The sequence below is a fragment of the Brachypodium distachyon genome, chromosome 2, assembly GCF_000005505.3.
Source record: "Brachypodium distachyon strain Bd21 chromosome 2, Brachypodium_distachyon_v3.0, whole genome shotgun sequence".
In the NCBI taxonomy this organism is placed as follows: Eukaryota; Viridiplantae; Streptophyta; class Magnoliopsida; order Poales; family Poaceae; genus Brachypodium; species Brachypodium distachyon.
Genome location: NC_016132.3, coordinates 2770568 through 2797839, shown reverse-complemented (window position 1 = coordinate 2797839; position 27272 = coordinate 2770568). Strand labels below are relative to the sequence as shown.

At 44.8% G+C, this 27272-nt stretch overlaps 5 protein-coding genes across 12 annotated transcripts; 2 read left to right on the top strand and 3 right to left on the bottom strand.

Annotated features, from left to right (window-relative positions):
• Positions 1-131: 131 nt before the first annotated feature.
• LOC100839511 (DEAD-box ATP-dependent RNA helicase 18) lies at positions 132-3453 on the top strand. Its single transcript, XM_003569016.4, has 10 exons — positions 132-468; positions 579-815; positions 921-1181; positions 1422-1501; positions 1599-1704; positions 1816-1929; positions 2019-2117; positions 2260-2349; positions 2465-2715; positions 2868-3453. The coding sequence occupies exons 1-10, from the start codon at positions 187-189 to the stop codon at positions 3280-3282; spliced, it is 1935 nt and encodes a 644-aa protein (XP_003569064.1). The 5' UTR covers positions 132-186; the 3' UTR covers positions 3283-3453.
• A 167-nt stretch (positions 3454-3620) lies between these two features.
• On the bottom strand, positions 3621-11448 carry LOC100835845 (DEAD-box ATP-dependent RNA helicase 40). 2 transcript variants are annotated; one of them, XM_010232186.3, is made up of 9 exons: positions 11074-11448; positions 9430-10997; positions 8903-9112; positions 8157-8225; positions 7393-7662; positions 6756-7106; positions 6235-6512; positions 4722-6108; positions 3621-3947 (listed from the first exon to the last, which is right to left on the bottom strand). In XM_010232186.3, exons 2-8 carry the CDS (start codon positions 10981-10983, stop codon positions 4731-4733), a joined length of 4110 nt encoding a protein of 1369 aa, XP_010230488.2. In that variant the 5' UTR covers positions 10984-10997; positions 11074-11448; the 3' UTR covers positions 3621-3947; positions 4722-4730. The 2 variants fall into 2 exon arrangements, with proteins under 2 accessions (XP_010230488.2, XP_014754541.1); XM_014899055.2 differs by having other exon boundaries at positions 8903-9115; positions 11074-11447.
• Positions 11449-14382: 2934 nt separating this feature from the next.
• Positions 14383-19228, bottom strand: LOC100837382 (transcription initiation factor TFIID subunit 15b). 7 transcript variants are annotated; one of them, XR_001406409.2, is made up of 9 exons: positions 19054-19228; positions 18755-18977; positions 17237-18074; positions 16431-16581; positions 16253-16331; positions 15650-15838; positions 15491-15539; positions 15344-15388; positions 14383-14643 (listed from the first exon to the last, which is right to left on the bottom strand). XR_001406409.2 is itself a non-coding variant. In XM_003569009.4 (6 exons), the coding sequence occupies exons 1-6, from the start codon at positions 19115-19117 to the stop codon at positions 15736-15738; spliced, it is 1458 nt and encodes a 485-aa protein (XP_003569057.1). In that variant the 5' UTR covers positions 19118-19228; the 3' UTR covers positions 15541-15735. The 7 variants fall into 7 exon arrangements, 1 of the variants encoding a protein (XP_003569057.1); XR_001406410.2 differs by having other exon boundaries at positions 15491-15534; XR_002963607.1 differs by lacking the exon at positions 14383-14643 and adding an exon at positions 14906-15220.
• A 1000-nt stretch (positions 19229-20228) lies between these two features.
• On the top strand, positions 20229-20771 carry LOC104583028 (non-classical arabinogalactan protein 30). The gene has a single exon (XM_010234680.1). It carries the CDS (start codon positions 20229-20231, stop codon positions 20769-20771), a length of 543 nt encoding a protein of 180 aa, XP_010232982.1.
• Positions 20772-21974: 1203 nt separating this feature from the next.
• LOC100832230 (receptor-like protein 9DC3) lies at positions 21975-27220 on the bottom strand. Its single transcript, XM_003565325.4, has 2 exons — positions 25446-27220; positions 21975-23995 (listed from the first exon to the last, which is right to left on the bottom strand). The coding sequence occupies exons 1-2, from the start codon at positions 26785-26787 to the stop codon at positions 22068-22070; spliced, it is 3270 nt and encodes a 1089-aa protein (XP_003565373.1). The 5' UTR covers positions 26788-27220; the 3' UTR covers positions 21975-22067.
• Positions 27221-27272: the final 52 nt, after the last annotated feature.

Below are 27272 nucleotides of genomic sequence, written 5' to 3'. Positions count from 1 at the left end.
TCTGCTTAAGAGTTTTGTTGACGTCATCTAAAAAATACGTTTCCTTGCTTGGTTTACGTATACGCGGAACCCGCTTACAAAGAATCGTTTGCGCGCACGCGAGAATACATGACCTAAATTTGCTAGCTAAACCCTCAAAGTCGAAGCCTCGAATCGAACCCGACCCGCCGCAACACAGCACTCCACATGGCTTCCTCCTCGCCGGCGTCGGCGGCGGCCAGGAAGCGCGCGCTGACGGAGCAGCGGTTCTCGGAGCTGACCCCGGCCCTGTCCCCGGAGGTGGTGAAGGCCCTGAGGCGCGGCGGCTTCCGGCGGTGCACGCCGGTGCAGGCGGCGACCATCCCGCTGCTGCTGTCGCACAAGGACGTGGCCGTCGACGCCGCGACCGGCTCAGGCAAGACCCTCGCCTTCGTAGTCCCCGTCGTCGAGATGCTCCGCCGCCTCCCCTCGCCGCCCAAGCCCCACCAGGTCACCTCACGGGCCCCGTGCTTTCTTCTCCGTTGCTGTTTTCCAGTTTTGCTCAGGAAATCCCGTGGTTTTTTCAGTTCTGATCAGCAAGTGTGGCCGAATTTCTGTAGGTTCTTGGCATCATCATCTCTCCCACGAGAGAGTTGTCCTCGCAGATATACAATGTGGCGCAGCCCTTCTTCGCGACGCTGAAGGGCGTGTCGTCCATTCTCCTGGTCGGTGGGCTGGACATTAAGGCAGAGCTCCAGAAAGTCGAGGAGGAGGGCGCAAACATACTGGTGGGCACTCCTGGGAAGCTGTTTGATATAATGGAGCGCTTGGACACTCTGGAGTACAAGAATCTTGAGGTGGATTCGGGGAACAATGGAAGTTTTTGCTTGACTGGTTTTAGCATTGGTGCAATGGTGTCTTGTGTTGACGTTATTTTTAATTTTTGTGTGTCTTGGATGCAGATTTTGATCTTGGATGAGGCAGATAGACTCTTGGATATGGGCTTTCAGAAGCAAATTACCTCCATTATTTCAAAACTACCAAAGCTACGGAGAACTGGGCTTTTTTCAGCAACTCAGACAGAGGCTGTCGAGGAGCTGGCAAAAGCAGGGTTGAGGAATCCTGTGAGGGTCCAGGTTAAGACGGAGGTGAAGCCATCGAGTAAAGATGCTGTTCAGCAAGACCTTGGTCTGTCCAAAACACCGCTGGGGCTCCGGTTGGAGGTACATGCACTTGGCTGTTTATTCCTTGCTGCCATTGTGAATATGGCTGACTGTAGTGGACCTTATTGTTTACTACTCCCTCCGATCCATATTAATTTTCTCAAATTTGCCCAAATATTGATGTATCTATGCCTAAAAAGCGTCTAGATACATGTAATATTTCGACAATTAATATGGATCGGAGGGAGTATGATTTTTTAACTACTTCTGCATGTGAATTACAAGCTTGTTTTTGTGCAGTATATGATATGTGAAGCATCAAAGAAGTCATCGCAGCTTGTTGATTTCCTTGTTCGTAACACTGGAAAGAAAATCATGGTGTAAGTACATGATGCAAAGAAATTTCTGTTTGTCCACGTATTTATTTTGCGTGTAGCAATGTGCTAATTTGTACACCTTAATCTTACTCGAATGCAGCTATTTTGCAACATGTGCCTGTGTAGATTATTGGGCTGTTGTTCTTCCAATGCTGAACTTGCTTAAAGGTTCTCCAATAATACCTTACCATGGGAAGATGAAACAGGTTATTGCAAAATACATGATTTGTTGACCAGATATGGATAATTTATGGTGACATACTTTCCATTATATTTCTTTGTATTGATGGCCACCATGGTTTTTTGTTGTTATGTAGGGCCCTCGTGAGAAAGCTTTGGCATCATTTTCTGCTCTTTCAAGTGGTATTTTAGTCTGCACTGATGTTGCAGCAAGGGGACTTGACATACCGCATGTTGATCTAATTGTGCAGGTTACTTTGCAGTCTGCTATTTTTACCCCTAAGCTGTTTCTTTACGTTTGATCATCAATTGTTAACAAACTTTGTATTCTGATATCCAGTATGATCCACCCCAAGATCCCAATGTTTTCATACATAGAGCAGGCCGTACTGCCCGTTATGATCAAGAGGGAGATGCTATTGTATTTCTCTTACCGACGGTAATGTATTCTATGTTGAGCTTTTTCGTTCTTTAATTAGAAGATACTAGTTAAAGGAATTATTTTTCTATGCAGCAATTATATATGTATGCTGGGTGTTGTCTTATTGACAACGAAATATTTAAGCTTAGTTCCTCTGCAGGAGGATACTTATGTTGAATTCTTAAAGCTTCGAGGTGTTCCTCTCATGGAAAGGGAGTGTTCCACGGATATTGTAGATATCGTGCCACAGGTTAGTTGTTTTGTATTATTTTAGGTAATTTGGCTTTTCCAGTTCAGTCGAGGTACCACTTAAAATATCACTCAGCCGTGCTCAGTATGGACTAATATCTTTTGTGCTGCTGCAGATTAGAGCAGCTGCATTAGAAGATCGCAATATCATGGAGAAAGGGCTTAGAGCTTTTGTCTCATTTGTTCGATCATACAAGGAGCATCACTGCTCATACATTTTCAGGTGGAAAGGACTTGAAATCGGAAAGCTGGCCATGGAGTATGGCTTACTCCAGATTCCATCCATGCCAGAAGTGAAGCACAATTCACTTTCGCTAAAGGGATTTATTCCTATTGGCAATGTCAATTTTACACAAATCAAGTACAAGTAAGAACCAAGTCCACCATTACTTAAACCCCCTCCCAGGCCCATTTTCTTTCAATATCGTGCTTCCTTCCATCTGTTTGGATTTTAAGAGCGAATACTGAAGCGACCTTGTGCACTGGGGATGACATGTTTACTGTCTTGTTTCACTGCAGGGATAAAACTCGAGAGAAACAACGCCAGAAGGTATTGAAAAGAAAAGCGGAAGAGCTAGCTCAAGAGCCACAAATTGAAGAGAAGCGGAAACCTCGTGAGAAGCCACCGACGCGCAAGCAGACGGGTAAGCAGCGGCAAACAGTCCAAACCAAAGAGGACATGGATGAGCTGACGCAAGAGTACCGCCTCTTGAAGAAGCTGAAGCGGGGTGTGATTGACGAAGATGAGTACGAGAAACTCACCGGTTTTGGAGACTCTGATGGCGGAGGTTCTTCGGAAGACGATGCGGCTGGCAAGGAGAAAGGCAAGGAAAGGCGCAGCAAGGAGCAGAAGAAACTCAAGCAGAGAGGAGGAAGGGCAAGAGGGACCAGGAAATTTGAAGGCGACAGTAAAATGAAAAGCAAAAGGAGATGAAAATGTATACTAAAGAGTATCTTTTGAAGAAATTTTGCCAGTTTAGTGTTTTTGTGTTGGCCTAGTTTCATGCAAATGCAATATTCATGTACGAAAGAAAATGAAATCTGATGCCATATGCCGGCGTGGAACAGGTTTCCATGCTCCCACAGAATCGAACTGATTCATCCATGCTGCGGTGTCTGTTTATCAGCGTTTTGGAAAATTATAATGATATTGGTTGATCAAACAATTTGTAGATTCGTTTGTCATGTAAACGGTAAAAATGCCACCAAGAACTCTTCGAGTAAAAAGCCAGAGGCAGGCCATCATTTGAATTACATCAGGAAATCCAGAAATAAACCAGCAAAATCACTGAGCAAAGCACTGCAGAACCGCAAATAACATCTCAAACGTAACCAGCGTTTATCCAGCTGCCTCTCGGGGAGAAGTTACACAACATAGATAAATCATCACTACTGGACGAGGCAAAGAAACATCCGACAACACAGATGTGCAACAATAATCAGGCACCTGCATGGGTACAAATCCAGAGAACAGGAATGGAACTAGTTTCACAGATGACAACCTTAGTAATTACATTAGCACTTTCAGTATGGCCATCAACGCGAATCATAGGCTGACACCCTTCATCTATCCCTGCCGTAGGCTCCTGCTGGGTCCACCTAATGCAGTCAAGAAATTACATATAAGCAACATCCACATAACCCATGAAATTAGTTATATGTTCAGAACACCAAGCTATTCGACATTCAAAACATGTTCTCAAAAGAAATGCAACGAATCTTTTCATTTTATCTTTGTAACAAATGGTATACACAACATGGTTCAGAAAATTTTAAATTTATAGTTTTTAGATTTAATGCAGTGGCAGAGGTGTGCACTGCCCTGTGCCTAAGCTACTTTTAATATGCCTCCATTCTGTACCACATATTCAGCCTCTTTACCCACAAATCAGTGGATGGGTCATTCCTGTGAGTAACTTTAATTTGTCACCTTTCTTACCAAATATTCACCATCTTTCCCCTCCCATCAGTGGATTGTTTCCGCTTCCTGTGTTCCAAATTTTCCATGCATTGACAAATTCCTTTGCCCCAGCAGATCAAGTAGCAGAGACAATTGTACTATTAACTACCGCCATAATTGTAAAATGACAAAGTAGCAACTTTTATATGATGTCAGTGTTGGCTAATTTTGTTGGATCACGTTCAGTGCTTGAAGTGAAAGCTAGACCAAAAATGGAATAATATGACAGCATAAGATGTCATTGTAATCATAACTGTTTTAGTGGACTACTAAATATTGCAAGAGCAGTAGGTAGCAGTAGCACATAGTCCATAGCAGCAATAAGGTTTGGTCGTTTTGGGAATGAAAATGAGTAAAGATCGTCCAGGGAAAAGAAAGAGACTCGTAAAGCAAAAAATTGCACAGATTATTACCAGATTACATCATGGGGCATCCTGCTGACCAGTCAGACCTGGAAAATTTTCCGGTGCAGAAAAGCTTGGTGGTATTGCAAGATCAGTTCCATGAGAAGCCTGGTCAGCTCGGGCACTGCTGATGTTGGCATCATTCCCACCAATGAATGGTCCGCCCTCCTGAACCAAGCCACCAGGCGACATAGGTGACATATCCAATGTTTCGACCAGCGCTTGTCCAGGTCTGAGTGCAGCAACAGCAGGTACTGGTTCAGATACAGGTACAGGCCCAGTTAAAACAGGTCCAGCTTCAGTTGCAGGTGGCAGTACATCAAAACCAGATCTTGCCCGTGGCCTACGTTCCAATCCTGCACCCTGGTCACGGCTCCTGCTCCTGCTGCGACTCCGACTGCGGCTCCGCGACCAACTCCTGCTGCGGCTTCTGCTGCGTGACCAGCTCCTGCTACGGCTTCTGCTCCGGCTACTTAGGCTCCTGCTATCACTTCTTCTATCATAGCCTCGCGAGCGGCCTCTATCAGGGCTACGGCTGTAGCTCCTGCCCCGACCCTTGTCGCCAAATCCTCGACGGTCATCATATCTTCCACGTCCATCTGAGATAAAACGATCATGCGGGCTTCGGTCAGAACGTCCCCGCCCTCCAAATCCACGGCCTCTCCCACCGCGTCCTCCGGAGAAATCACCCCTGCCTCTTCCACCAAAACCAGAAGAATCACCCCTACCACGCCCACCAAAACCAGGAGAATCACTCCTGCCACCATGACCACCAAATCTACCAGGACTTGCTCCACCTCTTCTGCCAAAGCCATCAGATCCACGGCCCCCTCTTCCACTGAAGCCACTGGGCCCAGGACCCTCCCTTCCACCAAATCCAACAGGACCTTCCCGTCCACCGAAGCCACCAGGACCCATCCGTCCACCGAAGCCACCAGGACCATCCCGACCACCGAAGCCACCAGGACCGTCCCTGCCACCAAAGCGTCCAGGGCCATCTCGATCACCAAACATACCCGGGCCATCTCGATCAACAAATCCACCTGGGCCATCCCGACCACCAAAGCCGCCAGGGCCCTCCCTAAATCCACCATAACCACCAGGGCCATTAACAGCAGATTCAAAACGACTACTACCACCAGGCCCATCCCAACGGCTCATGCCACCGGCCTGGTGTCTTGGAGCTCCAGGTGCACCACGTGCAGCCATCTGTTGCAGTTCTGGAGGTACAGGCTGACTAGTACCATCCAAGACTTTCACCAAGTCACCGGCATATTTCCAATCTTGTTCGGAGAAGAAAGTGAATGCAATTCCAGTGGCCCCAGCTCTTCCTGTACGGCCTATGCGATGCACATAGTCTTCGATCCCAGTTGGGAAGTCATAATTGATCACCACTCTTAAAAAACATGCGAGAACAATTAGAACGGAAAGACAATCAACAGAAATCATTAGGGTTGATGTGAAGCAATATAAAAAAACAGAAGATTTAACACATGACTAGGTGAATACCAAAAAGCCTCACCTAATGTCTTTGATGTCAAGTCCACGAGCAGCAACATCTGTGGCCACTAATACTGGAACCCTGCCAGTCCGAAACTGATTGAGAATATGATCCCTTTCACCCTGTGATTTATCACCATGAATACTTGCAGCACCAAAACTACGACCAATGCCACGAGCAAGCTGGTCGCACATTTTCTTGGTTGAGCAAAATATGATAATCTTCGAGCCCCTTTCTTGAGCTCTCAGAATCTCCTCCAAGCGACGCTGCTTGTCCATTGGTGGAACCATCTCCACATACTGCATCCATACACAGGGGTGAACCTTAGAATTAGACCATTCAGAAGAAATGGGCCAGATAATGTGATATATCAAAGGCGTTGTACTAATAATGTTGGGTGCTCTAGAAATCGTATCAAAACAGCTTAAAATATTATTAGCATGCTGACCACCAGTTGTCACCTTAAGCGATAAGACCTAGAGCTTCTAATAAAGACAAGCACCCAGTACGAAAAACAAACAAGAATATGGCCATATGAATACCTGAGTGATGGATTTGTTGGCAACAAGTTCATCAATGCTACCAATATTGATCTGGACAGGATCTCTCAATAAATCCCCAGCTATTTTTGTCACTTCTTTCGGCCACGTGGCAGTGTACATCAGAGTCTGTCTATTACGAGGAATCTCATCAACAATCTTCCGTATTTGTGGCTCAAAACCCATGTCAAGCATGCGGTCAGCTTCGTCAAGCACAAGTAGTGAAATCTGATGGAGGCTAATCTTCTTCATTTCCAGAATATCATTAAGTCGTCCAGGTGTAGCTACCACAATATCTGCTCCCCGCTCTAGTTCTCTAAGCTGAGGTGGCTTTGGTGCTCCACCATATAGGCACTGGGAAAATAAATAAATATGAACATATATTTAAGGAATGGGACACATCACCTAGCAACAGAACACGGGAAATATTGCACTTCTTCAGGGAAAAAGGTACGGGTTTATGCACGACCATTCCAAGATAAGACCTGATCTAACAGTATCTTTTGTCAAGAAGCAAACTAGCCTACACGTGCATTTAACTTATAAATGAAATGAGCATCATTATGGCCATATGTCATCCAGTGTCTCTTCAAGAAAAACGAAAGCATGTGTCCACATAAGAGAGAACAGGTCAACTTACCGTGCATGAGACTCTAGATGATCGACCAAACTTAAGTGCTTCATCTTGTATTTGTGAAGCAAGCTCACGAGTAGGGGCCAAAACCAACACTGTAGGGCCCAACATTGGATTGTTTTGGCATCTCCTCAGATGTACAAATGCGGGAATAAGGTACCCCAGTGTCTTCCCAGATCCCGTCTTGGCAATGGCTACTATGTCCCGGTTTTGAAGTGCAACAGGCCATGTTTGAGCCTGAATTGGGGTGGGATTTAAGAAGCCAGCAGCGTGGACCTGAATGGCAAATGAAGAATTATAAGTACATGTGCATCTGCAACAAGACACTATCTATTATGAGAAAAATGCTAAATGCTACCCTAAATGAATATGGCTGCTTACTTAAGCAGCTCAAGGCATGAAGAAGGGGCTCTTTGTAGATTCAGTGGCAGAGACAAGAAGCAGGAACTCAGCCACATTTTATATTCTGAAAGAACAGCAATCCTTCCAATACTTGTCAGCAGAAAATAGCCACAAGTATTTCACTACACTGCCCAGATGATAGGCATAGGCACTACTTAAATTAGGTATCCGGCATGACAGCATATGACATATGCTGAAGTAATGAGCAATACCATCTCGCGTGTTTACTACCCAAAAAGCTGCTAGTTCTGACTTTTAAGAGATCTATTTTGTGGCCCGTGCTGACAAGATTTTATAGATGAAGAAATAGATAAACAACATAATGATCCATGCACCAGCACTGAAGTACAACTCAAGAGAAAGCATACCTCTCTCAGGATCTCAGGAGGGAATCCAGTAGCCTCAAATGTCATAAACGGAGGAGGAACATTCTCACCCTGAATATTTTAAAGAAACAGGACAACATGTGACAAAGCTTTATAATAAATGAAAAATAAGACATAAAACATTGGTAGTTTAACTAGAAATTAATAGTTGACAGCAGAGTATCGAGCATGCATTTGCAAACCCAGAAGGAACTTAAGCTTCCCGTTCTGTAAATTTTACTGAACTGTACATAAGAAACATATCACATTAAATTGTAGCCAACTGCACAGGTCATGGGTTATAAATACAGAGAAGTCAAACAAACAATGAAATCAATGGCCTCCATGGCATTTTTAAAAGTTTGTATCTACAGATGAACATACTAGGACATCCAAAGGATGTTAAAAAATAATCCATCTCTATAGTTTTTCTGCACTGACATATATTTTGCTGTGATTAATTGGAGATAATGTATCACATTCAAAATGTCAGATTTCTGTATATGGTATAAAAATAATATCTTTCTCATTTTGTAATCTTGGATATTAAACAGCAACTCCACAACACTACCATGCGGTCAAACTATTGAATTATCTGTTTAAAGTCACATTTTAACAACATGTCAAGAATAGTTCAGAAGGTAACAAGACAAAGAGATAGAGTATTATCATCATCTCAAGATTACTTTAAGCTGTGAAAGGTATTCCGGTTAGTTTGAGATAATATGGCCAAGCAATTAACTCATTACCACTGCAGTGACTTCATGGTGTTCACGATATGCATCAACTGATGCAACACTCGGGAAATCCGGAGGAGAAAAGGTTCCAGGCGGTGGTCTCGTTAAAGCTCCGATAGGAAATGGAACATGGTTATGTGGGTTTTGCACTGGATTCGGAGGTGCCATGTTATAACCACCAAAATTGTCTGGCTGAGGATAAGGTGCTCCGTTCCTCATATCCTGCTGTACAAGATTATGAACAATATAATTAATGGTAACAGCTTCAGAAACTGAGGCAGGTTTGCATAGAACTGATAGAAAGAATTCGAGCCGTGAGGACTGTAATTTGAAGTATACAACACATACTACATTGTGAGACCTCTTATATCTCTTCACATGGAGTTTTCAATATACCAATCATGATATTCTGATATAAAAATATTTCATTTCATGAGACATCATAACACAGCAGGGAACTTTATAATTTCTTTTTAAGTAGTAACAAGACAAAGGAATGCTGATTTAGATATCACTTAAAGAGTCATATGGTATATTACCAGGCGGATTTGTGAAGGTGGAAGAGCAGCAAGTTTTGGCTGCTGCTGGAGAGCATTTATTCCATCAAATCTCCCAGAAGAGTGAGGCTCGTTTTTTTCAAATTGATCTTCACTACTGCTCCTGTTGAAACCAATTGGAGGTTGACCTGGTGAAGGAGTAATATGATTTGGAACTGCATGGCTGCTAGGCAGTTGTTGCCGGTAGTTTGTCTCCACTCCACCTTGATGTGCTTGAGCAGGCAAGCTCATGAAACTCATCTTGTTAGTCTCACCTGGGGATGATCCACCAAGATGATGCTTTGCGGGATATGCTGGTCCTCCGACACCATGAACTCCATGAATACTTAATTGATTATGGGCTTCAGGACGTTGATGATTAGAGGGCAACTGCTGGTTTGAGAGAGGAGGAGCTTGACCACGCTGCAGACTGATTGGTAATGCAAAGCCAGACTGCATCCCTTCATGACCTCCCGCGTCAAGCTTAACTGCGGAACTTTGTTGCCCATGTGACAATTGGCTCACGTGGGCCCCAATATGGCCTTGATGCGGCTGTTTTCCCTGCTGATGGGTGAACTGGAAGCCATGCTGGGGTTGGCCCTGTCGAGGAGACATTTGAAGGCCTTGAGGCTGTGAAGTTGGCAGCACTTGTGAAGCCTGGGCAGGTTGATGAAAACCTGGTGATTGCTTAGTGTGCTGCACTTGACTCTGAGGGATTCTCGCTCCCTGTAACTGCTGGCCTTGGTCGTAGGCAGCTTGCGGCATTTGTGGCTGCTGGCCTTGATTGTAGGCAGCTTGCGGCATCTGTGGCTGCTGGCCTTGATTGTAGGCAGCCTGTGGCATAGGCGGCCGCGGACCATGACTGTAGGCAGATTGCGGCATTGGTGGACGCTGACCTTGAGTGTAGGCACCTGGTGGCATCGTTGGCTGCTGACCTTGATTTGCAGCTTGTGGGATTGGCGGCTGTTGGCCTTGATTATAGGGAGTTTGTGGCATTTGTGGATGCTGGCCTGCCTGGTATGAATATTGTTGTCCCTGCTGCTGGGGTTGCATATATGGACCATGCTGGTACAGCATTTGGTGCGGATGCGCGTTCGGGTACTGAGGAGCAGGTGGCTGCTGTGACATCTGCTGCTGGTTCCCCATATGTTCTTGTTGCTGCTGATGATGATAGGGCACCTGTTGTGCTTGCGGAGCTTGATACTGAAACGGCGGTTGCTGCGCAGTCTGTTGGGGCTGCTGCTGCTGTGCTTGATACTGAAACGGTGGTTGCTGTGCCGTCTGTTGGGGCTGCTGCTGCTGCCCAGCTTGGCCGCCCAACTGCATGCCAGGCTGCGCAAAAGCCCCAGGAACAGGAGCCGGCGCAGCCGCAGGCAACGGGGGCGCAGCTGCGGCTGCGGCGGCAGCCGGCTTGTCATACTGAGTCACGTTCGTCTCAGGATTCCAGTAGTAGAGCGTGGCGCCGTCGATTAGCGCTTTCCAGGGCGCCGGGAGCGTCGGGTCATCAGGGGCGAATCGCGGGCCCGACGAATCCGCGGCAGCCTCCGCACTCGCCATGCCCACGGGCTGATCTATATTACAAAATTTATGAAGGTTAGTTCGAGATTTAATTAATTAATCACCCGGGTGAGTAAAAGCTCGCAGTACCTCAAACAAAACCCGACGTCCGGGATTAGGGATGCGGGCGGGGTGGAGAGAACGAAGGGAAGCCAATGAGGAAGAACGGGCGACGCGCGCGGGAGTGATGCGCGGCGTAGGGTTTGGGCGGGCTGAGGCGCCGGCAGCGACCTGGCGACGAGCGTGAGAGGCGCGAGGGTTTGGGGCCGCGAGCAGTGAGGCGACGGGCGCGAGTGGGAAGGGGCGAGGGTTGGAGCGCGAGGGGCTTGGGTGGAGGCGGTGAGGCGCCGGCGGCGATGCTAAGCCATGGCGCACGCGGCGGCAGCGGCAGCGGCAGCTCTAGGGCACATCGGTGGCAAAGGCTAGAGGCGAGAAGGGGAGAGAGATTTTAGAGCCGCAATGGGTCGGATTGGATCCTTTTTAGGTCAGGCACCGTACCCGGTTCTATGCCTTGCCTCAATGGCCAATGGTTTGAGGCTGGGGAGGGGAAGTGTAGCCGCAAGAAGATGGAATTTGACGGTCCAGATTGTTTGGCTGGGTCCTGGCTGGCAAGACGTGCAGTGGATGGAGAGCAGAGGGATCCGGTTTTGTATCTAGAAGAAAACAATACAAATAACCTACAGATAATTGGTCTCCAATAGGAATAGGCAGCGGTTTTTTAAAAATAAAGCATGTCCACAAATGGTTTTTTTCTTAAAAAAATACAAATGAGGTTTTTCTTAATGCATATCTTTGCATCAATGGTTGCATATATATAAGTACTATAATATGGCATGAGGGGTTTTTCTCCTAAAAATACAAATGGTTTTTTTTATTTAATGCAGTCTCTCGCATAAATATAACGACTGTAATCAGCGGCGAAGTAAGAATAGAAAGTTATTGGGTTCAGCTTTACCTATTAAGGGTTAATCTTCCACTAAGAAACCATGACTAAGCTGATTTAATGAAGGATTTGGTGGTTTTTATTGGGTTCACCTGCATCCATTGCTTGTGTGCGGGCTTCGCCACTGACTGTAATATGGCGCGATGTCGCGGATTAGGGCCAGCGTGTGACTGCCACAAGTGAGTGGCTAAAATGTTGCTCGCTTGCATTTCATTTGTATTTTTAAAATGTTTTATTTCTCAAACTATTTACTCCGATTATGATCTCTCTTCCCCGTGGATTTTGTTTCGACGAGATATTCAAAACAATATAACATATGAGTATGTTTCGCCTCTTTTTTTTGTGCCATGCAAGTTACCATCATATTGGTCCGAAGTTACCATGTGTCAGTTTATTTGATCTAATAATTTTTATATATGCACAAAAAGTTATGAGGAAATGCTACAACATGGATGCCGCTAGCTAGTGCTCATCATTTTATAAAATAAGTTACCATTATAGTGTTGATGTTTTTACCACATGTTTGGTAAAAGGTTACCACCATAGTGGTGATGTAGTTGCCATACTTTTAGTATTAGTCACCACGACGCTAATGATGTGTCACATATTCACCAGTTTGTGGTACTAGTCATCGCCAAAGTGGTAATATATTTCCAATATATGATGCAGGGTAACTTGTTATGAAATATGACGATATTTGCGCGTCGTGATGTTTAAAAACACATGGACGACATATTTGTACCATGGTGATTAGCATTCCTTACCATTGGGGTGCGGACGTACTTAATAGCCTGACGGACAACCGTTACCACGATGACAACTTCCTACATAGTAGAGTGGTAATTCATGCATTAGGGCATGGTAACATCGGACCCCGAAAAAAGTACTAAATTGTAACATATGACGGTGGGATACAGTTTTCAAACGCTTATCAATACGAAGCTAATTGTGAAAATTGATTGTGAATCGGGTAGACGATTTGAACCACAAAACATTTTAAATTTCCGAAATCAACTTTGTGTGTTTTTTCTTCTTATTTGTATACTTAGTGGTTCTCTTTTTTTGTTCATGTGTGGTCATACTAACATCTAAAATCAACTTTATGTTTTTTTTTCTTGTTTGTACTTGGCAGTTCTCCTTTTTCCCCCTTGCCAAATTGATGGTGCATTGCCCAAAGACGAGTGCGGAGCCACTCCCTTAGTATATTCTTCGTAAATATAAAAATACGTGGTGATTAAAAATTATTAAGAAATTGTAGCCAAATTTTTTAATTAAGAGAACTTGCGATGAAAAGATAAAATCTATTACACCGGGAAAATGGTTCTATCTTTCATGTTAAGAAGAGTGAGACATTTTTCTCTCACTTATCCAAATCAACAATTATCCTATGATGGCATGGCACCACTAAGATTAGGACCCATTATACATTTGCTCGAAGACACTTGGTCCTAAAGCAAAAAATCTTTAAGTGTGTTCAATCTCACCGATCCAAGGCTGTGTAGTGCCGGAGTAGAAAGGAATACGAAGAATCAAGAGGAAAACGACGCATAGAGGAAGAAGTTAGAGGAGAAAGGAAGAGGTTTGCGGGATGGCCGCCTGATCGAGGCGTTAACGTGCCTCCATTCAAGCAGCGGTGAGACTAAGAGGCCGATGGGCAACATCGACGAGGCTGCTCAAGGCCGATGAAGCTGACAACAAAGCAAAAAGAGAGGGAAGAAGATTTCGAGAGGAGTAGAAGGATTATTGTTGTGAAAGAAGGGTATGCAAAATGGCAAATGACAGATCTGCACCATAAGGCCTTCCATAATTTATTTGCAGGTGTCGAATGCAAAAGACCACATTTGTCATCGTCAATCCCGATTGTGGACCCATTGCCAGACCTATATTTGTTTTTCTGAATCGGGGGCAGCTAGGGGCTCCGATGCCAAATTTGACCCAACAATATCGTTTTTCTGCCGACTTCCTCGTCTCGCGTCATGGTACAGACACACCCAAGCTCGATCTGAACTGCCAGATGCTGGAAAATGTTCAAACTTCAAAGCAGCGCCATCGCTGGACACCGGAGGACACGGCTGAGCTCGTCCTCGGCATCGCTTGCGGGAAGGATCTCTTCGGTGCAGGAGAGGAGGTGAGCACCGGATTTTTATTTTTAGATAAAAAACTGAGCACCGGATTCTGGCCGCCGGGCTCGGCCGTTGCAACGCTTTGTGCTGCTGGCTCGCTGGCTTCCTATGACACCGTGCACAAACAAACACAACAACCTTGGCTAGCTCCATTTTAGAGTATGAACAAAACGGAAATGGATTTCGGGAAAACGGGGCTTTGATGTGGATTGATTTGCTGTCTTCGGTGTGTGATTTCGTGAGAACAGGATGCAGGGAAGCAAGAGGTCGGGAAGTTTAATACCAGGTGAGAGCTCAATTTCACGAAAGCTTGACGCCTTGACACGGGTGATATGTGAAATTAACACTGGATAATCCGAAAGGTCGAATGGCATTCATTTGTAAAATTCTGGCTGTCCTGCTAGCGTAGTACTACAGAAAAATACATACGAAACATCTACGCAGATAGAAGATCACACATGTAATATTACCCAATTCTCAGAACATGAAAAAAGAAGGCATTGCAGTAACATAGTTGCCCCCCTAAAACCTCCGATGACGCTGGATTGCCCTTCAACCAAAACACACGGCAGGATAAAAGAGTTCTGCGTACACCTGCAGACCGATCAGAGCAATTAGCCTTCACGGTGCATCACAGATCCACGTCCACGTTTATGGTAAGTAGACTACGTTTATTGTCAATCCCCACCCCAGACCCAAACATCGCTCTTGGCCACACAATTACGTTTACACATCATTCTGTTTCTGTATTGCCGATCCCTTGCTAATCTTGATCGTACAAGTAAATAGACAACAGAACGTTCTACCGGACAGTTATATAATCACCGAATAACGAGAAAGCTGGAACATTGCCATCTGAACTTTATAACAGCAACATTCAATAATTCATGGGACTACGTTAGCCAGACAAACAAACGGACGCAGTCATGGAACGAGAGGAGAAGACATGGTGCTACTGTAACAGAGGCTGGCTTCCTGGCATCATAATTTGCCATTTGCCTATGCCGATATTCTCACTCGGTGTGACATCGAGCTTACTTGGGACTAAATGTGCCAAAAGGAGAAACATCCGACGTACTTGGGACTAAATGTGCCAAAAGGAGAAGCTAGTATATGCAGATAATATCCACATAAGCACATTGCAATTTGCAGCTCATAGATCAAAATCGCCCTACATGTTCATCGAACATACTTGTGACTAAATGTGCCAACAGGAGAAGCTAGTACATGCAGATAATATCCACATAAGCACATTGCAATTTGCAGCCCATAGGTTTGATCAAAATCCCCCTACCTGTTCTCCACAGCAAAATCCAAGCTTACAGTACTGATCCACCGGCTGAGAACCATGTGGAATGTAAGCATTAGATCAAAAAGGAAAATAAAGCATTAACCAATCACCAAGAGAGCAAAAGCAGAATCATAATAGATCGGCACTCACCTGAAATAACATCTCAAACCTACCAGCATTTGGAGCTTATCCAGCTGTTCTAAGGAAAAATTCACATGACATAGATCAATCACTTTTGGTAAACAAACATCCGACCAAACACTGGAGTATGACAAGGAAACACAAGTCCAGGGAAAGCAGACAACCTACCTTAAGCTCCTGTATGAGTACAAGTCCGGAGAACATGAATAGAAATGGTTTCTCACAGATGATAATCTTAGTAATTATTAATGTTTTCAGTATGGCCTTGCACGCGAACCACCACCCTGGTTTCTATTAGGTCCATGGCCTCCTCCGTCCCTGCGTCTATCCCCACCATAGCCGCCACCACGTCCACCCCTGCACAGTAAGTAATGCATGAATATATTATATATAAACATAACGCATCGATCATGATTTTAGTTATACATACTCAATTGGAAATACATTATGCAGTAAGTTATATGCTGATTTAAAGGCCATGTAACATGGTAGGAATGTTTAGTTGTATAAAATATCATAATTTGCTTAGTGTTAACTTGGTTGGGTTACATTCTGTACACTACATCCAAAAGTTTAAGATAAAGAATGAAATAATCCTACAATGCATGGCATATTCCTAGCCACAATATGGTTTGAAGCCTCAGAAACATGGCTAAAGAACATGACAATAGGCGGCAAATGTAAATTAAGACATGTAATACAAAGTTCTTGGCCCAGAGATGGCACTGCATTCCACAATTTATATTTATGGATAAACGAACAAGTACTTACCCATGACCAGATGTAGGAGCTCTAGGTGCTGATTTCTCGGCCATCACAACACTTATTTTATGGCCTCTCATTTCATAATCTGAAACATGAAAATAATAATATACATTATAGACTGCCCAGTGATAAGCGTTAAATAGAAGCATATAATGCATCAGTGCAAACTCGGCACTAAACATACTGTTGTAGAATCCGCCTGCTGCATGAGCAGCAGAAGGATCTTCATAAGCAAGGCAAGCATCTCCTTTGGGTTTTCCAGAATCATCAGTGTAGAGTTTTATGTTCCAGGGCCACTGGTCTTTGTAGCCACGTTTTTGCTTGATCCTTCCAACCTTGTAAAAGAAAGTGGTTGCGATTATTCAAAAATGCATAATCATGCAAACCAGAAGACAAGGAACCAAAAAATGGACCATGGCACACATAGAAAGAACACTAAATTCTAAAGCACGCGAATGGTGGCTAATAATATGTTATATGATGAAGTAAAAAAAATAAACATATGTTGAGCTAAAAGAAGAAAAAAGTTGAACTATTTAAGAGTAAAACTAAATGAGCATATAGAACATCATCATGGAACATCATTACTACCATGTCAAACTAACTATCCAATGTTACTCGCGCACTAAGATGGACAACACACCTTTCCATACTTGCCACAGAAACGTAACATTTCGTTTACATAAACATTTTCTTAAAGATATAACAGAAGGTGCCCAACCAATGCAGTGATTATAGAAACAACTATTGTTCACATGTGCAAGTTACATGCTTCTTGCGAACAATGATTGCCGAAAACACCACAACATACAACAGTAGAAGTGGAAAAGGATACGATTTTAAGAGGAATAAAACCAGGCAATAAAGAACTAATGCATGCAATTCAATTAAGGAACACCACTACAAGACTACATCAGAAGTGATAAATCCAGGAAGCATGCAGTCCCTGACTATTACATACTAAGAAATTGAAGAGAAGGTAAATCATACCTGGCCAATTCCTCCAAAAAGCTCTTGCAGTTCCTCAACAGTCACATCAGGAGGCAGGTTTGATATGTATATCCTTGGATTGTCACAGGAATCATCACAGTTTGCATCACACTGCTTAACCTTCGTAGCTGGTTCAGGGGTAGCATTGTTGCTGTAACCACCGCCGCCGCCACCTTGATAAGGTGGCGGTGCACCACCTGTGCCTCCACCCCCAGGCATAGACCGACCACCATACCCACCATCATATGTAGGCGGCAGGCCTCCTGCACCCCCAGGTGCACCACCACTATATGGGTTTGGAGGTGGGGCACCATAGCTTGGTGGGTAAGATCCTCGACCACCTCCATAGCTATTAGGGGGAGGCACTGCAGAATCCGAGCTGTACACATTGTTGCCTCCATAGGAACTTGGGGGCGGTGCATAGTCACCTGCAGGCCCGCCATAGGATGGAGGACCTTTAGGGGGCGCCTGTCCATAGCCACCGTCACCAAAGGAATCTTTATCTCCCCTTTGATTGTTATCTTGGTCTCTTCCACCGTAACCACCGCCAGCACGGTAGTCGTCAAAACCACGACCGCTACCACCATCACGATTATACCCTCCTCTTCCTCCACCAGCACTACCACCACGACCACCAGAGCTGTAATCCCCATCACCTCTGCTGTAGCCACCACCACCTCCTGAACCATGATCACCACCACCACGATTGTACCCTCCACCTCCTCCACCAGACCTATCGTACCCACCGCCACCGCCACCACCACCGCCACCACCACTAGGGCACTGTGCCCCACACTTATTGCACTCAGTCCTCCTTGCAAAGTTCACGTTACCACAGCTGTAACAAGAGTTCATAATTTTGTAAGTCTTAAGACAATCACCTTAGTATGAGAATAACTGAAGGTGTTTAAGAAGCTCTATACTCTTAACAATTTTCCAGTAACATCATAACATCAACTAAATATATGGAGATCTGGTGTAAGATCAAATTTTAGAGATACAGGGGAATAAATAATAAGCCAAGTGCACAGTGGGGCAAATATACAATAACAACGTGTAAAATCCTACCATCTGTTTGAATGTAAATTTCACACATGAAAATCATTGCATCGTATCGTAAGTTAAAAATGTAAAAACATAGGGCATTTAGCACAAAATGAAACCAAGCCATGATAATGAAATGATGTTTGAAATTCTTATCACAGAACTACATCCTAAGCTCCCAGTCAAATGTCATGAAACATCAACCTTAAGAAGAAACATTGATATACAGGAAGATTACACGGGTGCACATCAAACTAAAAAACAGGTATAGTTTACATCGTGGCACAAGCAAACCCTAGGTCGAACAAGCCAACAATTCAACCACCTAAACAGGGCAAGCAAACATCCTACACGAGGGTTGACCTATCCCGAGCCTGCAAACCTAAATTCCCAGGGTAGTACAGAAGACCACGGCTGGATCGGTCGAATCCAACGCCAAATCCTAGAACGAGATAACGAGAAATCGATACGCACCTCGCGTCAGGGCAAACCCAGTCGCCATCGCGTCCTCCCCCGCGCCCGCCACCTCTCCCGCCGCCTCCGCCACCGCCGCCATAGCCTCCTCCCCCTCCACCACCACCTCTCCCCCCACCGCCGTACCCTCCGCCACTGCCACCTCCATATGCCCCACCGCCGCCACCGCTGCCGCCATATCCTCCGGGGCCTCCTCGCCCACGACCGCCTCCGCCGCCGCCACCTACGCAAAACACCAAGCAGTCAGAACACCGATCCAGAAACAGAAACGCGGGCGACTCACGGGATCCGGACGAGACCTCGGCCGCCATAGCCACCTCCGCCGCCGCCGCGGTAGTCGTCGGATCCGTACGACCCCGACATGGGAACCACGCCTAGCTAGGGTTTGGGGAGCGTTCGAGAGGCCGCGGGGGCGGAACAGAGTATTCGCGACGCAGCGGAGAGGGAGGGGGGCGTGCTGTGGATTAGGGCAAAACGTCGCGATCGGAAGAGGGAAATCTCGCGAACATGGGCCGAATTTTATATAAAGGGCTTTGTTCGATTCGTTTTTGCCGGTCACTGGATCTGGGCCCGGTTCTTTGCCGGCCTTTTGACCATGGATTGCTGGGAGCCCACTGCGTAGTTCTTTTTCTCTTTGGAAAAAGGACTGCGTAGTTCATTGGTGCAGCGTTTGGCCCAGCCCAATATGTTTGACATGCAGTGGCACTGTATGATGCAAGCAGTATTAGAAATCAACATCAACAATAATTCAGATCTAATCCTTTTGGCACATCATTCATTTGCATGGCTTAGACAAAATTCAGGAGTAATAACATTGTTTAAACTGCAAGAAGATCAAGCATAATATGGGTGTGATCCAGCACTCAAGCTTTCTACTGCATGCATGTACATTGTGTTTGGTAGAAACTTCTGTAAACATGTTTTCTGAACATTACGAACTATTCCCTCCGTTCCTAAATTTGCACTAAAACCACGACAAGTATTTATCAGATTCATGCAACTGAGAAAATGATCAGAGCGAACCCGGCCCCGGTCCCGGCCACGCGCATGCGGACGATCCGAAAAACAAAAAGGTCAACGTGTCTGGATTAACCAATTAACTAATCAAACGACAATTGTGATCAGCACGCACGTAATCCTTGCTCCTGGATGTCCACAAACACACCAATCATCACGCGATCTCCGTAATAATAATGTAATGCTAACGCAATCTCCATTTGTCTGACCCAAGACGGCAACACCGACGGCGGCCTGACCCAAGAGCGCAACGAATTACTGCTAACTGCCCTTCACGTAGCCCGTCGCCGGCCGGCCAGAGACCTACATGGCCGCACGTCTAATCAAGCCCATTGTTTAATCTCTCACCTTTGCCGCGCACTATATGTAACATCCCCGCCCCTCCCGCCAATTCCCACACAAACAACACAACCCCGGCCAGCAGCTAGCTCCGCCTCCAAAACCCATTGATCCAGCAATGGCGCCCATCATCCGATTCGCCATCCTCCTCTCCCTCCTGGCTTTAGCCACGGCCAACAACGACAACGCCGGCTACAGCAACCCCCAACCCCAAACACCCAACAACAACAAGCTATTCCTAAGAATCGAAGGCCTGATACTCTGCCAGCCCTGCGCCCACCGGAACTCCCAATGCCTGGACGCCGCAACGCCCATCCCAAACGCTCAAGTCACGGTAACCTGCCGTGACCCCAAGAACCGGGTGAAGACATCGCGCGTAGCCAAAGCCGACGCCCAGGGCTACTTCCTCGCCGAGATCGGCGTGGCCGACGGCAAGCAGGAGTTCTACGAAGGGGATCCTTCCAAGGCATGCTTCGTGAGGCTCCTGTCGTCGCCGGACAAGGGCTGCAATGATCTGACCAATGTTCGGTACGGGATCGAGGGGGCCGAGTTGAGGGACGAAGGGAAGCGGTGGGTCGCCGATGGGGTCGAGAATGTGGTTTATGCTGCTGGTCCCCTCGCGTTCCGGCCTCGCTCCTGCGCGCCCACGAAGCAGTACTGATGGTTTGGACGAGTGGGGGAGCGCTTTGGATTTTTTTTTTAGGGGAATGTTTGTAATTTGAAGGATGATCGATCTCTCTGTGTGTGTCTTTCTGTTTTGCTCCTGTTTCATGGAACAATATTTGTTGTTGTTGGTGCTATCGTGGTATCATTGGTATGTACGTACTTTGTTCGGTAAGGTATACATTTTTTTCCTGAACTTTTCCTTGAACAAGGTAAGTTTGTTGTGTTGTGTGTTGTCTGAAGTTTATTGAGTTTGACGTCTGATATATGTGCAGTGCAAAAGATCTGTCACCTGCTTTTGCCATCATCGATCGATCGAGTTTTAGAATTTCAAGTGGTGAATTTCTTTTTTCCAACGGTCACAATGTTTTGATCAACCGTATGGTCTCGAGTTCTTTCTTGGTGAAGCTTAATATGCAACAGTGCATTTGGGTTTGCACTACGAAACAAAAAAAAACTTACATTTGATTTATACATATGCATCAATCTTTCTAGTTCTGCTTAGCCTATGACGATAAACATATAATTTTGCTCATTTACTCCTTCACTCCCAAACCGTGGCCCGGCGACCGGAGAGGACGATTTGAAGGAGGCCATGTACTCATGTGCGCGTCGATTACTGACAGAGGCCTGTTGAATACTGACAGACGCTCGCACGGGCCTGGGCCGCTTCATACGATCACGCCTGGGCAGTGGGCTTTATTATACGTTACGGGCCGAGTTCTGGTTCTGTTCTGCTTCTGTCCAGTGTGCAGCAGCAATAGCGGCAGCTTGGAGAAATGGAGGAGTAAATAACTGAATCGAGAACAATACGAGGCGTCCCCTTGGTTCCCTCCCTGGTGGCCGCGGCCACTCGCGCCGTGCCTGAGCGCAGGGGCAGCTAGCCAAGGTGGAAGCAGGAGATGGTGCCGACTGCCGTGGGGTTCGTCGTTTCCTTCGTCGCGCTCCAGGTGTTCGAGGGAATGCGCCTACGGGGAACGGCTGCATCTCACAGGTGGGAGCAAAAGACGCACATCTCATTTTGTTCAAATTGGTGCAGGGAATTACTAGGAACTGATCTTGTAATTGACGTACCTTTTCAGGTGATCTCATCTGATTAATGACTGGGGCACAGTAAGGGTTTCACGATGAGATGGGTGGTCAAGCAGGGGAGGATTATCTTTTCACAGGTGATTCTGCTCCCTTAATTTACGCTTTGTGATACAAAAAGGAGCCAAATTGCATTATGATTAAACAAGTACTTTAGGTTACATACAAGCCCAAATAACGCACTGACACCTGACAAGTTACAGTATCACTGGTTCCCCGTGAAAAAAAACCACAAAGTTACAGCATCACTGGTGGAACAGGAAATGGTTGCAGTTCCACCATTGGCCTGCCAAACCACCGACAGCACCACTGCCACGGCAAAGCCGACTCCGAACCCGGATCCCGCAAACACAAACAACAGTATGGTCCCAACACTGTCATGTGATGAGGCTGTTGAGCTTGGGATTCCGGTACCTGAACTGTTGCACTGTTTGGACAGTGGCCTTCCACAGAGTCCTGCATTGCCTTCGAATGAGCTGTTGGTGAACAACGAGAACTGTGACCCTTCTGGTATCGATCCGATCAAATTGTTGTAGGAGACATTCAGTACTGCGAGATACGTTAGGATGGTTAGTTCCTGCGGGATCAACCCTGAGAGCTTGTTCTCTGAGAGGTCCAGTGACTCGAGTTGAGCTAAGTTGCCAAGCTTTGATGGGATTCCCCCAGTGAAGGTGTTATGTGATATGTTCAGGCCATGTAGAGCAATGAGCTTCCCAATTGATTCTGGGATTGGACCATCAAATGCGTTGTTTGAGAAATCAATCATTTTGAAAGTAGTCAGGATCTTGGTAAATGTGAGATCAATCCCTTTAAATGTGAGGCTTTCTTGGTAGTAATCCCCAGGAATTCCTCTACCAAGGGCCAGAACATTACCCTCACCGCTAGAGTTTGCCATCATTGTTTCTAGCTTGTCAAACCATTTTGAATTCAAGCTGCCAGAAAAGTTATTTGAGGCCAAATCAATAATTTGCAAACCTGAGAAGTGCTTACTGGTTGCATCACTTTCAGTAGGGCCTCCTATCGAGCCATATAATTGATTGGATCTCAATATAAGAACACGCAGATTGGGCATACTCGCCAACCAAGATGGGAAATAATCAATAATTTGATTGTTACCAATATCAAGAACCTCTAAATTTCTGCAGTTATTTAGTGATCTGGCTATCTCCCCTTCAATTCTGTTGCTGTTCAAATCTATTGTCTCAAGCATGCATCCTTCTCCAATATTTTCAGGCACCCCTTGCAAATGATTATGTCTCAACTTCAACATACGGAAGTTGATGCCACATTGCATTAGACAAGATGGAATCATGTCGCTAAATTTGTTGTATGATAAGTCCAAGATCACAAGAGAGCTCATGGTACAAATAGACCATGGTATCTGACCGTACAATTTATTCTTGGACAAATTAAGATAAGTGGTGTTTGGAAGATACCGACCAAAGTCAGGTAAAATAGAAGAGAAACTATTGTTTGAGTAATCTAATACAGAAGCACCAAACAAGTTAGATGTAAGTGGTATTGGTACATTACCATGAAGTCTGTTGGAACTAAGTTGTAGTCTCTCTAAATTGTACATAGGAATAAAGGATGGGAAGTTTTCGAGGCTAGTGAACATATTGTTTGAGAGCTTCAACGAATACATACTATCCTTCCAGTTCACCCAAATCCAACTTGGTATGACTCCATTTATTCGGTTGTTCGAAAGGTCCAAGATCCACAACTTATTTGTATACCTTAACACACCTGGAATTTTCGTAACGTTGCAAGATGCTAGCCTTAGTGTTCTGATGTTAGGGAGGTAAGGCAATTGACGATAGCCATCCTCATCATCTATCACTGATAACATATTATTGGAGAGACTTAATGACTCCAACATCTTTAACTTCCAAAGAATGCTAAGGTCAAATGTGCCATCAAAGTGATTCGAGTCAAGCCAGAGGTATCCAAGTTTCGTAAGATCATAGAAAGATTTGGGTATATGGCCTGTAAAATTGTTACTTCTCAAGTTAATATAGTTCAGAAAGGAAGACAAAAGATTTGGAATGTCTTCTAGAGGTCCGTGAAGTTCATTTGATGATAGATCCAGCACTTCCAATGACGGGAGAGTAAACAGAGCCTTTGGAATTTTGCCTGCATGGAGAGAGAAAAGAACGGTAAATGCACGATAAATATACACCAAAGAGCTTCGTATTTGCAATTTTGCAGTTGGAAAAGAAACGCCAGTCTTAACTTAAACTAGATAATTTATGTCAAAAAAAACTTTAACTAGATAAGCTCCGCCTTGTATTCTGGTGAGCCCATGGTTTATTTCTTTCATATTTCGAATTTAATATAGTCTGACAATTCAATGATTTCCTAAACTGTTCCTTCTCGTCCATAAGCACCATTTCTCTACAATGGTACAATGCTATTTTCTAAAATCCTAGATATGATAACTTCAATGGTACAATGCTCATGTTTTGTTGGCCCCTAATTTGTTTCTAATTTAAAATAGTTAAAATTCAATGGTACAATTCTCCTAATCTAAAATAGGATAGAATATCTTGTAGCAGATGCAATTGCATGGCAAATCTTTCCTTTCTACTTCCACTGGTCAATAAGCGTCATTGTGCGCACTACCCCTATCTTCAAATTATTGTTAGAATTTCAGCCTGTTGTAGGCAGACCAATGTGTGCATAAGGGCCAAAATTTCAAAGCTTGCAAGGTTTAATGGTGGGAATCAACATAGAAGGTGTAACCCATCTGTTGAATTAAAATGTATGCAATGGAGAGGCATATTTTGTTAAGCCTGCATTTTTTTTCTTCTCCCTCTTAATCCCTGTTTGAATGCAATTCCAACAGTCATATTCTGAGATGTTAATTTTTTTCTCCCCATGCAGGCAAAATTCCAAAGTGTTTATGAAAGATAATGGACGGCATGGGGGTGTTCCATTGGGATGGGAATGTTCGAGAATCGTTTGGTAGATGCCACATGAACTTTGGAGAATTTTAGATCATGTTCGTACATGATCAATATTATCATGATATGATGCTGCTAGTATGTTCACTTTCATAAATGCTCATTTTACTGCTTCTGCAACCTATTTATGGTATGCTATACTTAGTTTTACTCAAATGCTGAAAACTATATTAGAGCCATATATTCATGACTCAAGCGGAGGGTTCCCATCACCTTCCCCTCTTAGATAATCAGGCTAAAACTAATAACTATGCAGCTCGGAAGTTTACATGGTAACACAAAGAAAAAACGCTTGCATCATTACGTCCCATGCATACCAATAGAACTTGCATTTCCCTCAAAATAAATAAATAAATAGAGCTTGCATCTTTTTTTTTTAGAAAAATAAGAACCTTTTTCCTGTAAACAAATAGTCTGTGGAACATACGGTGCTGCCGAGAACCAAGAAGATAGTTGTTTTGTTGTTGGTTGCATTGCACTGGGTCAGACAAGTGCTTCCATGGTAATTCAAATACACACATAGAGCTCAAATCAACAACAGTTAGAACACGCAATTCTCCGTCAGAGCCTCTCCTACAGATTCTTAAAAAAAGAAGTTAGAACACACAATGAGATCATACCTGTGAGGCTATTATATGAGAAGTCCAAATAGGAAAGCTTGGTCAAGTTCCCAATCCACAAAGGTATTGTCCCAGATAAACCACTATTTCTGAGCATTAAACTTGTCAAACTCGTACAATTTCTGATCCACCAGGGTATTGACCCGGAGAAATTATAGTCTTCGAGCACCAACTCTCTCAGATGCTTAACTCTGCCAATCCAGGAGAGCAATGGCTTCTGTGTGCCGGATCCAGAGAGCGACAATGTTTCTAGGGATGGAAGGTTAACTAAGGAAGCAGTTTGCTGCTTAGGAGATCCTATGTTGCTAAGGCCCAAGTATTTCAACGGCTTGAGGTGGAAAAAAGAGTCTGGTATGGCATCAGAAAGGTTTGTCCAATGTAGATATAATGATTCCAAATTATTTCCTGGTGAGAAATCTGGTAGTTGCACAGAAAGACTTGGGTTGGAGGACACATCAAGATATCTTAGATTTTTTAGCTGGAAGATCTTTGTGGGAAACTGTCCTTCAAAATCATTGTCCCACAGGTCAAGCTCGCTTAAGAAAGAAAATTCTGCAAAGTACCATGGAACCTTGCCAGAAATTCCATTTCCTCCTATGTAGACCGTTGCTAGAAAACGGAGTCGAGAAAATGAATGATGAATATGAGTACCATATAGTGCACATCCAGACAAACCAACATTCTGTAGTTGAGGAACAGAATTTGCTACGTCAACTGACCAAGTTGATCCACCATTTAAGATGCGCACTCCATCAAGATAGAGATCTCTTAGATTGCTCAGATTTGCTATTAACGTCTGAAAGCTTGGATCTCGAAGATATAGATCATTGTAGGGAAGACCATCCATACCATAACTGGAGGAAAGATCAAGCGTAAGCAAATTCTTCAGGTGCGCAATTCCAATTGGTATCTGGCCAAACAACCTCGTATTGAACAAATCGAGACTTCGGAGCTTGATCAGCCTCTCAAACCCGGAATTGGGAAGGCTGGTCAGGCCAAAATCGTTACCAGAGAGGCTGAGGTTGGTGAGAGAGGTGAGGTTGAATAGTGCTGGGCTGAGATCACTGATGCTCTGCAGGTTACGATCACTGAGGTCCAGAGTGCTAACTCGACCAGAAGCCCTGTCGCAGACGACACCCTCCCAGTGGCAACAATCTGTGCCATGTTGCCACGACGAGAGGTTGGGGTTGTGGAAGAAGGAGCGCTTCAGCTGGAGTAGAGACGCAGCCTGATCAGGCAGGCACTGGGTTGTGGTGCCATTGCTGCCACTGGCAGTGGTATTGGTGGAGTAGAATGTGACTAGTAGCAGGATGAAGTGAATTTGTGGCCACCTGGAGCTCATCTTTTCTACTGGTTTACAACTTGAAGCTGGTGCTCAAGATGATATATAATACAGGGTAGATATAGAAACATGTGCAGTACGTTTCCCTAGCTCTTTCCTAACAGTATACGGAGTAGGTTTGTGTTCAATGACACAGATTGCTAATCAAAGATGAAAGCTTGTGTGTGGTCAAAAAAAAGATGAAAGCTTGTGCACCACACCATTATGTGGCCAATGTTATTGCCCGTGCAATACGGTGGTGCACCTTGATGTGCGCACATTAACTGGCCTGTTTCTGCACTGGAGAGCTACATGTTTCGTTCTCTTGGAGACTTGGACTAATTCAAAGTTTAAAGGACGACCTGCTACTCATGAGTCAAGGTCCCCTTGCCCGTGCCTGATGCAAGCTACGGTAGTTAATGTTGTATAGCATCATTCCCCGTCCTGTACAGTACGTTTCGCTAATCAGACTCTTGTTGAGATATACTGCATGTTTATGTCAATTT

What these genes read in the sequence shown, in the direction of transcription:
- LOC100839511 (XM_003569016.4), top strand. Translation starts at nt 187, where the DNA reads ATGGCTTCCTCCTCGCCGGCGTCGGCGGCGGCCAGGAAGCGCGCGCTG. An exon ending in ATGTTGATCTAATTGTGCAG is followed by an intron (nt 1,930 to 2,018) that starts GTTACTTTGCAG and finishes TCTGATATCCAG; the next exon opens with TATGATCCACCCCAAGATCC. An exon ending in TTTACACAAATCAAGTACAA is followed by an intron (nt 2,716 to 2,867) that starts GTAAGAACCAAG and finishes GTTTCACTGCAG; the next exon opens with GGATAAAACTCGAGAGAAAC.
- LOC100835845 (XM_014899055.2), bottom strand. Translation starts at nt 10,983, where the DNA reads ATGGCGAGTGCGGAGGCTGCCGCGGATTCGTCGGGCCCGCGATTCGCC. An exon ending in CACCTTCACAAATCCGCCTG is followed by an intron (nt 9,116 to 9,429) that starts GTAATATACCAT and finishes AATCTTGTACAG; the next exon opens with CAGGATATGAGGAACGGAGC. An exon ending in CTCCTGAGATCCTGAGAGAG is followed by an intron (nt 7,663 to 8,156) that starts GTATGCTTTCTC and finishes TTTGCCATTCAG; the next exon opens with GTCCACGCTGCTGGCTTCTT.
- LOC100837382 (XM_003569009.4), bottom strand. Translation starts at nt 19,117, where the DNA reads ATGTCGGGGTCGTACGGATCCGACGACTACCGCGGCGGCGGCGGAGGT. An exon ending in AGGTGGCTATGGCGGCCGAG is followed by an intron (nt 18,978 to 19,053) that starts GTCTCGTCCGGA and finishes TGTTTTGCGTAG; the next exon opens with GTGGCGGCGGCGGAGGCGGT. An exon ending in GCTCCTACATCTGGTCATGG is followed by an intron (nt 15,839 to 16,252) that starts GTAAGTACTTGT and finishes CTTACTGTGCAG; the next exon opens with GGGTGGACGTGGTGGCGGCT.
- LOC104583028 (XM_010234680.1), top strand. Translation starts at nt 20,229, where the DNA reads ATGGCGCCCATCATCCGATTCGCCATCCTCCTCTCCCTCCTGGCTTTA.
- LOC100832230 (XM_003565325.4), bottom strand. Translation starts at nt 26,787, where the DNA reads ATGAGCTCCAGGTGGCCACAAATTCACTTCATCCTGCTACTAGTCACA. An exon ending in CTCATATAATAGCCTCACAG is followed by an intron (nt 23,996 to 25,445) that starts GTATGATCTCAT and finishes CTCTCCATGCAG; the next exon opens with GCAAAATTCCAAAGGCTCTG.